At 46.6% G+C, this 16,054-nt stretch overlaps 1 protein-coding gene across 13 annotated transcripts in view; it reads left to right on the top strand.

Moving 5' to 3' along the window:
- GSKIP (GSK3B interacting protein) overlaps positions 1-16,054 on the top strand; it is a 480,402-nt gene that overhangs the window by 292,285 nt on the left and 172,063 nt on the right. The window contains exon 1 of one of the 13 annotated variants that reach the window (XM_069637706.1): positions 2,562-2,585. The exons of the other annotated variants lie outside the window; for them this stretch is intronic. Coding sequence (XP_069493807.1) covers positions 2,568-2,585 — 18 coding nt within the window. The 5' untranslated portion in view covers positions 2,562-2,567. Of the gene's footprint in view, positions 1-2,561; positions 2,586-16,054 lie in introns of those variants that run through there. 13 annotated transcript variants of the gene reach the window in all.

Raw genomic sequence — 16,054 nt, forward strand, 5'->3', positions numbered from 1 at the left:
GCCCAAAGGGGGATAGGCCCAGGGGCAGTGCAAGGAAGACTGTTCATGGAGGAGCCTTGTACCCTGTGAGACTCTCAGGATAGCCAAGCAACCAGTCGGCGGAGTAGACTGCTAAGTTAGCAAGTGAGTGAGGTAGATGAGGCAGAGGAAAAATGGAAGGGCTGCTTCAGGAACGTCTGATGGTCTGGCTGAAGTCTGAGAGGTGCAGGGAGGCCATTCAATAGGGAGCCACCTGCAGAGGAGAGAGATCGGGCCCCCACTCTCAGCCTGGAGAAGCATCTGAGCCGCAACAATTTGGATGTAGCTGAAAGAAAGGCTCTAGAAGGAAGGTATTTCCCAAGAGAGAGTTGGATGTAGTGGGGGCCCCGGCCTCAGGGATGCTTGTAGACGGTGCAGAGGATCTTGAACTTGATTCTTGCGTTCACCGGGAGCCAGTGGAGAGACTTCAGGGCTGAAAAGATACAGTCCCTGGGCTTGAGGCCAAGGATAAGTCTTGCAGTCCTGTTCTGGATTAGTTGCCAAGGGCGAAGAGTAGAGGTAGGCAGATTGATACTGTTGCAGTAGTCCAGTCTGTGAAAACCAGGACTCTAGAGACAGTGAGCTTCTGATGTAAAGTGAGAAATGATAGAATACGTCTCAGGATGTGCTGCTGGAAGTGGTCCTTCTTGGCACGCTCTGTGATGTGAGAAGAGAAGGAGAGAGTGGAGTTGAAGATGATATCAAGGTTTTTTGCCTCACAGTAAGGCGAAGGTAGAGGGCCCAAGAAGGGTGACCAAAGTGAGATGGAAAGCTGGAGCATGGGTGCCATGAGAAGGTTCTCAGTCTTACTGGCACTAAGGCAGATATTGTTTGAGGTGCACCAATCCTGAATTACAGATGGACACTCAGGAATGAGAGAGAGAGGGAGTAGTGGAGGGTGAGGGGAAGCCTGAATGAGAGCTGAGTCATCTGCGTAACACAAAGTTAGAAGAGAAGTTACAGATCAAGTGGGCAATGTGCTAGTTGGAGATAAAAGTACATTGGACGGTTGATAATGGTGACTTTTTGAATATATTAACTTGAGAATAGGGTGTATATTGAGTATAAAGCGATAGAAAGAGCATATAACATTAACTCTAAAGAAAACTATAGTAAAAGTTGACCAACCGTTAGTTAGAAGACCAGATGAGACAATTCAGCAAGCAAGGAACAAAGTGGATAGATTGCGATATCCCAAGTCGATTTCAGAGATGTTTTCTTGTTAACTTCCACAGTTTTTATAAAGGCTTCCAGAAGTGGTTGTGTATGAATGTCCTACGTTTATTTTGTTCACACCCTCCAGACCTCTGACACATTTGGACCTCCTCCATCCCACCAGTGAAGCCCCCTTGCCAGCCCGCAGCCACAGATGCAAATTGCATCAGTGGTGGAGGGTGGGGGATGGTTGAATGGATGTAGATAAGGCGAGCATAATGGGCCTGGAACACATTCAAAGGACACAGCCATATGTTAATTGCAGGGACGGAGCCTTCAAAGGGGAGTCTGGAGACACCGGGTCTGGGACCCTGCTAAAGTGTGTACATGGTTGTAGATTGGTTTTACAGGGTATTTGGCACCTTGAGCCTTCCAATCCTTGCAGCCCCTTGCGAGTGCATGGCCACAGTTGCGAACTGCCATTGATACTGGAGGTAGATGGATGTGGTGAGCGCACTAGGCCCGGAACACGGTCACGGGACACAGATATGTTGATTGCAGGGACGGGGTCTTCAAAGGGGAGTCTGGAGACACCAGGTCTGGGCCGGCCATGCGGTCAATGGTCCCTGTGCCAAACAGCCCCATTTGGTTGTACATGTTTGGCACCTTGAGCCTTGCCAGCCTCCTTGTCAGTGCGTGGCCACAGGTGCCAAATGCCATTGATGGCGCTGGGGGGATGGATGGATGGATGGATGGATGTGGATGAGGCAAGCGCAATAGGCCAGTAACCTTGTTGCAGCACACTAATCTTTCACGATCCTCTTAGATGACAGTACGATGTGGACTTTAAAATAATTTCGAACAACTTTTCATATCAGCTCATTTTTAACTTTTTTAGTTTTGTAAACTGGATGGTAATGACAAACTACAAATTGTACTGCTGCGGTCGAGGTACTGTCTGCATAAATCTGCAGTATTGGCCGGAGTCACTAGGGAATTTCTCACAAATGGCGTGGACCACAGAGTCTGGTGGTGTTCGTCGATTGCGGATTCGCAGTCTTCAAAGAATCCACCATGTAAACGCACTGTGTAAGAGATACAGATTGTTTTTTTTTTTAATGAACCCAATAATTGCATGCATTATGTTTGAAATACCGTTTCAAATGTAACGCATTGTAATGTTTTATAAAGTACCTTTTTGTGAAAGTACTGACAGTGCTTGGGATATCAAGTGGGGCTCAATTAAAAATCCTGCACTTGTAGCATTGTAGCAATATTTTATTTTTGGCTTAATTTGTTTTGCCTTGTTGTTTCAAGCCGCTACTATCTGTGGTGAACCGAAGGTGCACTCTGGTGGGGCGGTGCACCAAGCTGAGAGAAACTAAAGAGTGGTCATGAACTTGCAAGACCAGGTAGATTAATAAATTTAGCTTGCACTTCAATTATGCTCTCACTGTTTTTTTTTTTTTTTGCTTGTACTGTCTTGTCAACTTCAAATATAGGGCAATCGTACAATCTACCTCGTGCCAGTACCGGGATTGAAATTAAGATAGGATGAGTAGGAGCTAAAAGCAGCCCCTGGGTATCCAGCAGTGACTAGGAGCTACCACTGGAGGAACAACAAGCCAGAACATAGCGTTCCGCAAATCTATCTCCGACATAAGACGTAAAAATAATCATTTCGTCCATTATTTATGATCTCTTATGCATTTTAAATGTTAAATAGATGTGTCCTAATGTTTATTTCTCGATTTGTCCCAAATGTGCAGTTAAATTCACATAGGTATCTTTGTTCGGCATCAGCTGGCCTGGGAAGCCAGAAGTAGCTCCTATTAGCTGCTGGTGTGAAGTTATCAAGCTCTTCTTGGCTATAAGCAGGAGCTGAATAGCTCCCCTCAATTTCAAACCCTGCAGAAGCTGACTGCATTGCACCCGCATCACAATCCTCACGTGATGGTGGGAGGGATGGGGTGGTTTAGCACATGTTGGCAGGCAAAAGGATCTTGACTCCACCCACAGCGAACGCTGACTAGTCCGAACCGGCTCACAGTACCCAGGAGCAGCCAGCCCCAGGACCAGTCCATGGGATGTTCCCTATTATGCTCCGGCCCCAGAGTGAAATGGACAGAACCCCAAGGGAAGCTGATCTGCCACATGCCTCATGCAGACTCTGGGCCACCCGTGCCACCACACTCAACACCCCGGACCGCATGGGGGAAGGGGGGGATGCACTTGGCACCAGGCACCTAGGCTCCACTGGGGTAAGCCTTGTAGCTGACTCACTTATGATCCTTCCGGCTACAGTCCAGTCTCATTCATGTCTGGGCATCCATTGCTGCCTAACGAAGGCTCAACATGCATCAGGCTGCTCTGAGAAGCCCATAACCCCGTTTTCACACCGCAGGCACTGGGGGGAGACTGTTTTCCTGATGTTGCAAGAACTTGCCCTTGGTAGAAGACCATTCCATACACTAGCAATTATGATTGCATTTTATTACTTGGAACATAAATCAAGATCGATATTGTCTCCTTGATCAGTATTTTAAACTGATCTGCAGGCTTATCTTTTGTGGGATTATCTTGACTGCTATACAAAAGGGAGTTGAAAGATACCTCTGTGACTTAATTACTCCTGAAGTGCATCGGTTTCAACCCATGTTTAAATTAAGATTGGCTTCCAATCAAAGATTGTGAAGGGATTTACCTTGCAATGAATTGTTTGCTCTGTTCATCAGCAGTTCAAGGTGTTGTCGTGTTATTCTTAATTTGCATTTTCTACTTTCTTGTGAATGAGAGGATGTTGCGTTAAATGTTTTTTGTGCAGTATGCAATTCTTGCATGTACAAATATACTTGCGCTATTGTACAGTACACCAACTGCCAAAGTTTTATTATATTAGGCGGAATAAAGCTAACAAATTATTGGTTCACAAGCTTGCTAGATGCAAAGCACATGGTAATATTTTGACCCTGAAGGACGATGAGGGTATCCTACACTATGAAGACTCAAGTAAAATTGAGAGGGTACACCGTTATTACTCGAGGGTACACCGTTATTACTCTTCCATTATGGTAGCAGTCCCGAGTAAATCCGAGACTCGGACTCCAAATTAACTATCTGACGGCGCCAGCTCTTGCAGGCCTAGATCCTGAGATTAGCCAGGATTTAGATCGGCCTATCCAGGGTGAAGAAGTAGAACTAGCCATTAAGGCACTTGGGGACAAAACGTTGGGCCCAGATGGATTCACCTCGTAGTTTTATAAAAGGTTTCAGACCCTTTTGACTCTTCATTTAACAAAATTGTTTAATACATTTCCTACAAATGGCGGTGTCACCCCGTTGATGCAGGAATCTGCAGTTCTAATTCTGAAGCCCAATAAAGGGTTGCCAGACATTTGGTCGAAAAAAATTGGTCGACCAGACAAATGGTCGAACCAATTTGGTCGAAAACCAAATGATCGAATTTTTTTATTTTTTTATTTTAACCCTTTTTTTTAAATTTTTTGGGGGGGGGGGTCCCAACCCCCTCTTTTTTCTCTAAAAACCCCTTTTTTTACTAAACGAAAACCCGAAAAATAAATATATAAATAAAAAAAAAATTCGACCATTTGGTTTTCGACCAAATTGCAGTCGACCAGTTTTTTTTCGACCAATTGACTGGACACCCAATAAAGACCAAAGCTTGCAGGACTCCTATAGGCGTATTGTAATCTTGAATAATGATGCTAAGATCTATTCGAAAGTGCTTGTTACTCGCTTGATGGGTGTGCTCCCCGACTTGATCCACGCAGATAAGGTAGGCTTTAACCTTCAAAGAAGTGGACATTATAAGGGGGGATATTGAATATTATAGACTTGGGTGGCCGGGTAGGACTTGAGAGGGCTGTGGGCTCCCTAGATACCAGTAAGGCTTTTGACCAGCTCGGGTGATCTCCGAACCCTTTTGCAGACTCTGGGTTTTGGCACCGTTTTTATGAGCTATCCCTCACTATGTTGCCCTTGCCACTAAGATCTGGGTTAATGGGAAAGCAACCCAACCTGTTACGATCTCGAGAGGTATGAAGCAGGGTTGTCCGTTCTCTCCTTTGCAATTTGCGATTTTGGTAGCGCCTTTTGCAAAACTGATTAAGGACAATGTGAATATAGGGGGTATACCACTGAAAGACTAGTAATAGAAGCTCTCTTTGATAAAGTCACTGACGCAATACCATCCATGACTGCATTGCTTGACCAACTGGAGAATTCTTCTTCGGCCTCTGGATTTGTGATTAACAACTCAAAGTCCCAGGGTTTGGCAATCTTGATATCACCAGAATCTGAATGATTGAGATCAACCCTATGCCCAATTTTAAATGGTCACATGAAGCAATGTAGTACTAGGGGTTAAGATCCCGTCAGTTGTTGGAAATCTCCATCTTAATTATCCTTCTGTTTTCCGAAGACACTAAATATTGCAACACTGGAATTCTCAGGAAATCTCTATCCAAGGCTGAGCTAAGGAGCGCAAAATGAACTTGGCGCCTAACTTGTTATATCACTTCCTTGCGCTTTCAGTACAGATATCAGTCGGGAATTTTCATGCTCTACAGCAAAACTTTTTTTTTATATGGAACGGTAGGAGGACTTGAATCTCAAAATAAATTCTGATTGCGAGGCTTGGAGGTTCCGGATATCTACCGATATTTCCTTGCTGGCCACCTTGCACAAATGTTCACTTGGGGTCGAATGTCATCTCACCTTAGATGGCACACATAGAGCAAGACAGTTGGTAGATGGGAGCAAGGGGGGGGTGTAACCAGTCTTGGGGAATTTGGATGTTCACACTAGGGGTCTGTAGGAAAGGTTTTGAATGTTTGCGAAAGGGTTTGGGTAAAAGAATTAAGGCAGCTATGTTCCAGAGGAGCCCCACTAACTTTGTGGATTGCAAAACGACATCTAACCTTGACGAAAACGAGAGATCAGATATTCAGCTGTTACTGGGCCTCTAACACTGCTGTAAAGAGTAGAAAGACTAGAGCCTTATCTGCCCTAGAACACACTCTATAAGCTCTTTTGACCCACAGGATCGGTTGCCCTATATGTTGAAATGGGAACAGGACCTTGGTGCCCATATTGGGGAGGAATCTTGGCATCACATCTGAGCTATGAAGCACTGGGCTTCCAGGTAAACCATTGACAAAGAATGTCAACTAAAACAATGTTATCGGTGGGATCTCCCTCTGGAAAGGCAAAATAAAATGATTCTGGTGTACCTTAACCTATGCTGGAGAATCTGTGGGGAGGTTGGGATGTACCCGCTACAAGGGTGCAGAAATAAGGGTTGGACATAATGGTGGCATGCATGTTTTTCGATAGCCTTTTGTTAATGAAAATAGGGTTGGAAAAATGCCTCTCTATCCCCAAAGCTAAGAGGGGTCTGTGAGGAACTTGTGGTGGCAACAAGACGAATACAAGTGATCACAGTTCAAGGGTGTTTATTGAACAATTAATGCTGTATGCAGGGTGGGTACATGCCTAATCTAAACCTAAATCTAAGATGAGAGCAAGCGTTGACCATAAAATGAACCTCCCTTGCCCATGTTTTGAGCACAGGGTAAGATGGGAACTTGGAGCACAGCACACTCTCGGGCCTCTCAAGCATGAGATGAGAGTTCAGCTTTCAGCTATCAGTGCCCTCGATGGCCAAGTCTCGTTTCACTTGAGTCTCTTGCCTTCGAGAACACAACAAAAGGTCCTTTAAGAGTTTATTTCCACAGTTCACATTGGATGATGGTTTCAGCCCTGGATCCCCCTCTTCGGCGCGCTGACCCTTCAATCCTTATCGATATCCAGGTTTTATGTAGCTGAGTTTCCTGCTTACGAGGGCCTGATGTGCTCACAAAAAACAATTAACATACACATAATTCTTATATATGTCTCTTAGGTGATGACTTCACCCCTGGGTCCTTCTCTTCTGGGCGCTGACCCTTCACGTATCGTATTCCATAATATCAGTTCTTTTCTTACTGACCTTTGGGTGGTTGCTTCACCCCTGGATTTCACTCGGTTGGGCTCAGACTTCTCTTCAGCGCGATTTCTCTTCCCTTCGTTTTTCAATGTCTCTTCAAACCGTTCATAGTGGACATCCCTCGGCCGGGTTCACGTCTGTCAACGCACTGTTTCTCGGGACTTTGGATTTCGCCCCTCTCGTCAGCATCTCTCAGTTGGGTTCACGCTTGCTAATTTCACATTCATGATTGTTTGTGGGATACACCGCCTTTTCTTTCACACAGTTTGTAGATTAAAGTCTTTCGATTGTACAGGGATATTGCTTGACCCTCAGTATGACCACTTTGACCTATTCTGCTGGCCCTCCTATGGCCTTCTGATATGTTTAGCTCAAATGGGGATGACCAGAGTCTCTTGAGTTGGCCCCCATGTGGTGCTGGTTTCCCTCTGCAGCTGGTCTCCCCTTAACACATTTTACAGTTCTTTCACAGTGCAATCAACTTGGTTCAAACTCGCCATTTTGCCCTTCTCATTCAACACAGCCCGGTTCTTATCAGTACTCTCCTTGACTCACCGGCTATGATGAACTGCTGGACTTGTGGCTTCACTCTAGTTGAGGCCGGTACCACGGTTGCAGGATCTTCCCTCGCTCCTGCTTATCCGTGTAGGCTTACCCCGTGTACCATTGGCATCTGCTGCAAAACACTTGTGCTATTGTTCGCTGTCTGAGGCTCTCTTCCACAAAGGTTCCGTGGGCCTGGGACAAAAAGGGAGAGGTCACTTTTCTCCTTGCCACTGTCTTGATTCCTGCCACCTTTCTCCTTCACTTGAACTGCTGCGCCTGATTAGCCATCTCGTACTGTGCTCTCCTGCTCCACCTTTTATCCTGGTTAATTGCCTGACTTTGCCTGACCCTTGTTTTGGGACATGTCAGGTAAACCGCTCTGGTGTTAGTCCGTTTTTTAGTGTCGTGCAAAAGTGTTTCTGTCAGAAAAGGAGGGGTGGGGTAGTGGTTTTGAATGTTCTGCGTGGTAGGATGAGTAAAAGGTGTTTAAAGTAGGGGGATACCCTGTCTCACCTGTCTGTCTCCCACTCCCCGAAGACCCCCCCCCCCCCCCGCGCCCCCACCCCATTCAAAGGTGATCCTCCCTCACTGGTCCACCCCGAGGAACTGGATCCAATAGCGATGGCTGTGTCCTGGCCACCTAGATGACAGATCCCCGGGTACTAGTTAGGGAGACACCTTCAGGTTTCTCACAGGTCTCCATACCTCAAAGGAAACTAGTAGAAATGTCAGGAAGTCTGAAACTAAACTGTCACTGCCGTGTCCCAAAAACCTCCTATTGTCCTGAACACCAATAATCATAAATAACTGTGCAAGGCTGATCCCTTCCTAAAGTAAAACATGTCCTTTGCGTTTCCAATCAACAGAAAAGTTCCCAATTTTACTAATTGTAAAAAAAGTAATAAAAGTGATTCAAAATAATGCTTCAAAATATAGGATTCCAATGCTAAGGTTGTGTTCCTTTCCTCCAGACAACATCTTATCCCAAGTTGCTGGATAATTTACCAGGAACTGTCCCTTGGTTTCAAAGTTCTTATATCCTCTCAGCTTGGCATGCTGCTCGACCAAGCATAGGATTCCTTTTTTCAGTCCTAGGCAGCCCTCCAGATGAGGTATGTATTAGAACTTTTTACGCACAGAAATCTGGTCAATAAGGCCCTTTTTTAATTCTTCCTTGCGTAAGGCTTACACAGGCAGCACACCCAAATATCTTGGAGGTCACTGGTAACAGGTTGAACAGCAGCAACTTGCAAATCACTCTCTACTTTAGCAATCCATACAGTTCCTTGAAAGAAGCAACTGGGTTGAGTCTTGGTCTATTTTATTTGTAACTCTTTTAATAATTCTAACAAGATAATACTCTTTAATGTAGAAGGGAGTTTGTGTTTTGTTCACTTAGTTCAACTGCCTGCATTGTGTAGGTTACAGTGTTATTGAAGCATTTTGAATCATGATCATGCTTTCACATTGCTTTAGGAAACATGTAGTATTGTGTAAAATGAAAATTGTCTTAAACTAGCACTGCATTTCTGCTTCATTTTCCTCTTGATCAGCTTTAATGGAGGCAGCGAGTTGCAGCAACATGGCCATTTGATACTTTGTTTTCTTTTCATCACAGAAGCACATGAATTGCGTTTGATGTTTCAAGTTTTAGAAGAGCCTCCCAGCAAGCAGTTGTTTGGCATTTGTGAGAAGGAAAAGCTTTTGGTGTTCTATATTAAGATGTGTTTTCTTTAGTCTTAAGATTGTATGTGTCGGTGTGCATGTAGATGCATGAAAGGGCACTGTACATACGTTTGTTGTCTTAGTGAGCAAGGAATAGCTGGGCATGTAGTCTGAACTTTACTTTGAAGGGATTGTGTCCTCCGACGTGTTCCTTATCTTAGATAATACGTTTCCAGTTTGCTGGCCTCGGAAATGTTTTCTGTAGAGGGCGCTGCACGTCGAGGTCCGCCGAATTGATGTCCCTCGACGGCCACCGTATCGGCGCCGACGTTACCATGCCCATAAATAGCCACGCGCTGCGTCCGTTGCTCAGTTCCGTTTTTCCGCGCTTCGTGGGGCCTCGGAACGTCGTTGCTCAGTTCAATCAGGATAATCGATATCTACTCGAATAAATACCTACTCGTTCTCGACATCATCATCATCGGAACCGACGCCGCGATGTGGCTTCAAGAAATGTCGAGACTGCGGTAAAAAAATGTCGATAACAGATCCACACAGGATCTGCTTGTGGTGCTTGGGAGCCGAGCACCATTGTTCGGAATGTGAGGACTGCATGTCCATGACGGCGAAAGCCTTGAAGGAGCGCAAGGGGAAGCTCGAGAGAGGTAAGTCAGTCAAAACCTCCTTGAAGGTTTCTTCGGCTGAGTCGAGGCATTCGTCTCCTCGCCGTCAAACATTTCCATTCTAGATCTCGAAGTAGCTCCCACCATTCGTCGAGATCAAGACACTCAAAAAAGAGACATCGAAGATCCCCTTCCTCGTCGTCTTCTGTTTCCCCAGAAAGGGTCTCCTGTCCCACAAAACACAGCTCTCAGGCTAAGTGGGAGGAATTCAGAAAGAAAATGTTCAGCGTCTTCGAGAAAGCGGCCTCGACCCCCTCGAAGACAGCTGAGGGTGATACCCCGGGTGAAAAACCCAAAAAATCAAAACGCTGCGAGTCGCAGCACCCGGCGAAACATTCCACCCGAAAGCGCCACGAGCCATCGGGTAAGAAGGCACCATCTTAGACGCCGTCGTCGAAGATTCCTTCGACGCATGGATCGGCGCCATCGACGCCGTTGTCGAAGGGTTCCTCGACGCATCGGTCGATCGACTCTACGCCGACATCGACGCCGATGAAAGAGAAGACCAAGGCTACTCCACAGCCAACAGTGATTCCAAGGGCCTCCGGCACGACGCCAAGACTGTCGTCGATGTCCTTGAGTAGGATCCCGATCCTCTCGAGTTCTTCGAGACCCCTTCCAGTTTTTTCGACGCCGTTCTCGCCGCCTTCGAAGCCTGTCACATCGGCGTCGACGACATCAACGTTTTCTCGCCCAATAATGACGAGTTTGGCTCCTTCAGCCTCAGAGATGGGTTTTACACCATTTCAGAGGTCAAAGTACCCTGGATATCTTCAATTTATGAAGAGGGGGAAGATTCTGATCAGGAAACATTTGGGTTACAGAGGACCACACTGCCTATTTCAGAGGATTTCACCTCTTAGGAAAGAAGGTTGAAGGACCTACAGGAGTCAATACATGAGGCAAGTGGGCTGGACACTTGCCCAGAAGTGGAATTTGTTAAGCCAGACCCAGGGGAACATGCCGAAAAACACCCTATAGAACCCTCATGGCAAGAATTATTGAATTTATGGGTTGGTCTGCGCCTTCGCCTGTTTTTCAACCGGATGACCCAACAGACATATTAGACAAAGGTCCACAGAAGGACCCTGTGGTCCCCTTCCATGCAGCCTTACAAAGTAAAATTACATCTAATTGGGAAACTCCTGAAGTTATCCCTGCAGTCAATAAAAGATTGTCAGCCAAGTATAGGGTAGCGGCTGCTGACCCTGAATACTTATCAAAACACCCGACTCCAGAGAGCCTGGTGGTTCAAGCGGCAACTTCATCTAGCAGTAGGACCGCTTACCCTACTGTCCCACAGGATAGAGATGACAAGAGGTATGATTCTATGGCGAAGAAAGTCTTCTCTGCTTGTAGTATGGCGTTGAACTCCATCAACGCCACCTGTACGCTCGCCAGGTTCAGTCACACACTGTGGGAGTGTGCTTCATCAGCGGCTGACTGCATACCCGAAGGAGAGGAAAAGGAAGCCTTCCTTAACATTATTAAAGATGGCAAAGATGCCATGTGCGAATAACTTCAAACTGGCATCGATTCCGCTGACAGTATCAGCAGGGCCATGGCGGCAAGTACAACAATCCGCAGGCATGCGTGGTTGCGAAAGTCTGACTTTGCTCCAGATGTACAGGCCAGACTTTTGAATATGCCCTTTGACGGCTCTTCAGTATTCGGGAAAAAGGCTGATGACAGAGCTGCTATCCGCCTAACTCCTTTTCCCCCCTCAGGAACCTCTGGGAGAGGAAAGTCCTTTTGCTATTATTCCGCATTCGGGAAAGGCAGAGGACAGCCGGCTCAAAGAGGCCAAAGGAGATCCACCCGAGGTGGACGGGTCAAAGGTACTAAGGCCGCAGCAGCAGCAGGTGCCTCTTTACCCTTGGCATCTGCATCAGCCGCCCCCAAACCACTCTGAGACCTTCCCACACAATACACCTGTAGGGGGCAGGTTAACTCGCCATCTGACGGAATGGCAGGCTATAAAGTAAGATGCTTGGGCATTGGAGACAGTTGCCCAGGGTTACTGCCTACCCTTTCTACACATCCCTCAGAGTCATCCACCGGGGAACAGCTCTCTAAAAGTTCCAGATCCGCTCCTCTTGCAGGAAATTATAGACCTGCTAGAGAAAGGTGCCATAGAACCGGTACCTGTACCGGACAGGAACAAGGGCTGGTACTCCCCCCCCCCCCCCCACCCCCCACCCCCCCCCTCCCCCTACTTCCTCATACCAAAGAAGGACGGAGGACTGAGACCCATCCTGGACTTACGAGAATTGAACAAGTTCCTCAGGAAGGACAAGTTCATGACGGTAACTCTCTCGGATCCTTCAGGCCCTCCAGCTCCAGGACTGGCTGGTATCTCTGGACCTTCAGGATGCTTATTTCCATGTGCCAATCCATCTCAAACAAAGGAAATACCTGAGGTTCGCAATTGGCGACTCTCATTATCAATTTCGAGTTCTGCCATTTGGGCTGAACTCCGCCCTGAGGGTCTTCACCAAGCTGATGTCGGTAGTGGCTGCGAGTCTAAGGAGGGAAGGGATCCACGTCTACCCCTACCTGGACGATTGGCTGATCAGGGATGTATCTTCGGAACAGGCCCAGGCCCAGCTAGATTATTTCTGCCACTTCCTTCACAAACTGGGCTTCTCCCTCAATTTAAAGAAGTCACAGATGATACCATCACAGAGACTCCAGTTCATTGGAGCGGTCCTGGGCACTTCCCTGGGAAATGCCTCGCCACCAGAGGTGAGGGCTCAAGATATTCTACAGATGGTCACCAAGTTTCAAAATGCCCAACGTCTCCCAGCCTTTGACTTTTTGAGGTTGCTAGGCCTCATGGCATCCTGCATCTTCCTTGTGCCAGAGGCTCGCCTGAGAATGAGATCTCTTCAGTGGGCACTGAGAAGTCAGTGGTCGCAATTCTCAGGGAGAATGACAGATCTCCTCCGGATTCCGGACAAGGTAGCCCGCGACCTTCAATTGTGGGCCTATCCAGAGAACATCTTGAAAGGAGAACTGTTTTGGCAACCATTGCCGGAGATAACAGTAGTCACAGACGCCTCACTCACGGGGTGGGGAGCCCATGCCAACGATTTGACAATCAGCGGTCGTTGGTCTCCATCGGAGTCCAGACTACACATCAACCTATTGGAGCTGAGAGCGATCAGACTAGCGCTGAAAGCTTTCCTGCCATCAGTACAGGGGAGAAATGTCCTGATGATGACGGACAACACGGTGGCCATGCACTACCTCAACAAAAGAGGAGGCGTAGGATCACTGCCACTGTGCAGAGAGGCGATGCAGCTCTGGTTTTGGGCAATCCAAGAAGGAATCTCTCTATCGGCAGTCCACCTAGCCGGAGAGAAGAACTTGACAGCGGATGCTCTGAGCAGGCAGAGCACAGTCTCCCACGAGTGGGAGCTAGCTCAGGAAGTCCTTCAAGAGATCTTCGCCCTTTGGGGAACCCCTCAGGTGGATCTGTTCGCCACAAGCACCAACAGGAAGTGCGATCTGTTCTGTTCAAGGGAATTTCCCCCGGGAGGAGCTCTGGGAGACGCATTCGTAGTGGACTGGGAGTTTCCACTCCTTTACGCGTTTCCACCAGTCCCTGTTTTTCCTCAAATGATCAGGAGGTTGAGAAGATTCCGGAAAACCATGATCCTAATTGCCCCGGACTGGGCCAGGAGAACGTGGTACCCGGACCTTATAGATATGTCCATCTGCCCTCTAATCCGTCTTCCACTCAAAGAGAATCTTCTCTCACAGAAGGGAGGTCAGGTTCTCCATCCAGACACCAGAACCCTCAACCTTCACGCTTGGCTTCTGAAAGGGTGAGGTACAAGGATTGGGATCTCCCTGATGACGTCATGGAGGTGTTGCTTTCGGCCAGAAGGCCAGCAACAAAGTCTTTATACCGCTGCCGTTGGAACACATTTTGCAGCTGGTGTAGGGAAGCGAATATCGACCCTTTTTCATGTGGTACACCAACAGTGTTATCGTTTCTACTCTACTTGACAAACTCAGGCCTTCAAGTTGGCACTGTAAAAGGCGATCTCGCAGCGCTTTTTATCTTCAAGCGCACTGCGGAGGAACCATCGTATTTCAAACTTCCTCTAGTGATACAATTTCTCAAGGGATTAACTAATGTTGATCCGCCAAAACCATTCCAGGTTCCCTTATGGGACTTAAATTTAGTCTTAAACTTCCTAATGGGCACTCCATTCGAACCACTTCACTCTTGTGCGCTGAGATTTCTCACGCTTAAAACTGTCCTATTGGTAGCGCTAACATCTGCTAGGAGGGTGAGTGAGCTACAAGCTCTCTCCTGTAAACCCCCACAAACAATTTTCCATAAGGACAAAGTTGTCCTACAGGTGAAGCCTAATTTCCTCCCAAAGGTGGTTTCTGAATTTCATATTACTCGGAAAATTACCTTACCTTCGTTCTACCCTCCTCCCCATCCAGGGAAAGAGGAGGAAAGGCTACATAGGCTGGACCCAAGGCGAGCTCTCAGCTTTTACATCAACAGAATGGCTAGGATCAGGCAAGCAGACCAACTGTTTGTAGGATACTCCGGTCACAAGTTGGGACTACCCATACCAAAACAAACCATCTCCAGGTGGATTATTTTGGCCATTCTGGAATGTTACAAACTGGCAGGGAAAGAGCCACCCCAAAATCTCAGGGCTCATTCAACCAGGGGTATCGCAGCCTCTTCGGCTCTCCAAAGAGGGGTACCGGTCGGAGACATATGTGCGGCTGCCACATGGTCGTCCGCACATACATTCACAAAATATTACAATCTGGATTCCTCCACTACTCAAGAGACCAGATTTGGCAAGGCCGTATTACATTCGGTCCATCCCTAAAGGGATACATAACATTCTCCCTCCCACCTCCAATTACATGCCACTGCTATGGGAGTCTATCAAAGATAAGGAATACGTCGGAGGACACAATCCCTTCGAAGAACAAGTTACTTCTTACCTTGTAACGTTCTTTCGACGGGATGTTCCTCTGACGTATTCCTTATCGCCCCTCCCAACCATCCCCGCAGTGATACTTCCATGGTGGCTGCAGCTTATGCTCCTTCAAGGTCAATAACCAATTCAGGCATGACTTTTCTTATGCTACAAAACGGAACTGAGCAACGGACGCAGCGCGTGGCTATTTATGGGCATGATGACGTCGGCGCCGATACGGTGGCCGTCGAGGGACATTGACTCGGCAGACGTCGACGCGCAGTGCCCTCTACAGAAAATATTTACGAGGCCAGCAAGCTGGAAACGTATTATCAAAGATAAGGAATACGTCGGAGGAACATCCCGTCGAAAGAACGTTACAAGGTAAGAAGTAACTTGTTCTTCTCTATATTAGGCTGGAGGACACACAAGGCATGTGCCCATAAAGTCCATGTTGCAATAGTTGGGGAAACATTTTGCATGAGCATTATAAAAAATAAGTGCCAAGTATTGAGGCAGTCTGCTCTTAGGAGTAAAGTGCTTCGTGCATTAGCAGCATGTTCTTAAAACAATAAAGTGCAAAGTGCCTCAAAGCATATTAAATTTGATCATTTTGATGATCAGTTTCTGAAAATAAAGTGCTTAGTGCATTAGCAGCTTATTCCTAGAACAGTAAGGTGCAAAATTGCCACAAAGCATTAGACATTTAGTCATTTCAATTCAACACTATACATTGAGTCATAATACACAAATGTGTCAAAATAACTTAGTCTATGCCTGATGTCCCTTAGGGAACATGAAAGTGTATAGTGCAAAAAGGGCATAATCTGTTGCCTAACCAATGATTTCATAGATTGCATTCTAGGGGTACTCTGCTGCCTGTGTGTATATGTATATGTATATGTATATATATATACATAAATATACATATACATGTATATATATATGTATGTGTATATGTGTGTATATATATATATATGTGTGTGTATATATATATATATATGTGTATATATATGTGT

The sequence above is a fragment of the Ambystoma mexicanum genome, chromosome 14, assembly GCF_040938575.1.
Source record: "Ambystoma mexicanum isolate Mex_15411 chromosome 14, UKY_AmexF1_1, whole genome shotgun sequence".
Taxonomy (NCBI): Eukaryota; Metazoa; Chordata; class Amphibia; order Caudata; family Ambystomatidae; genus Ambystoma; species Ambystoma mexicanum.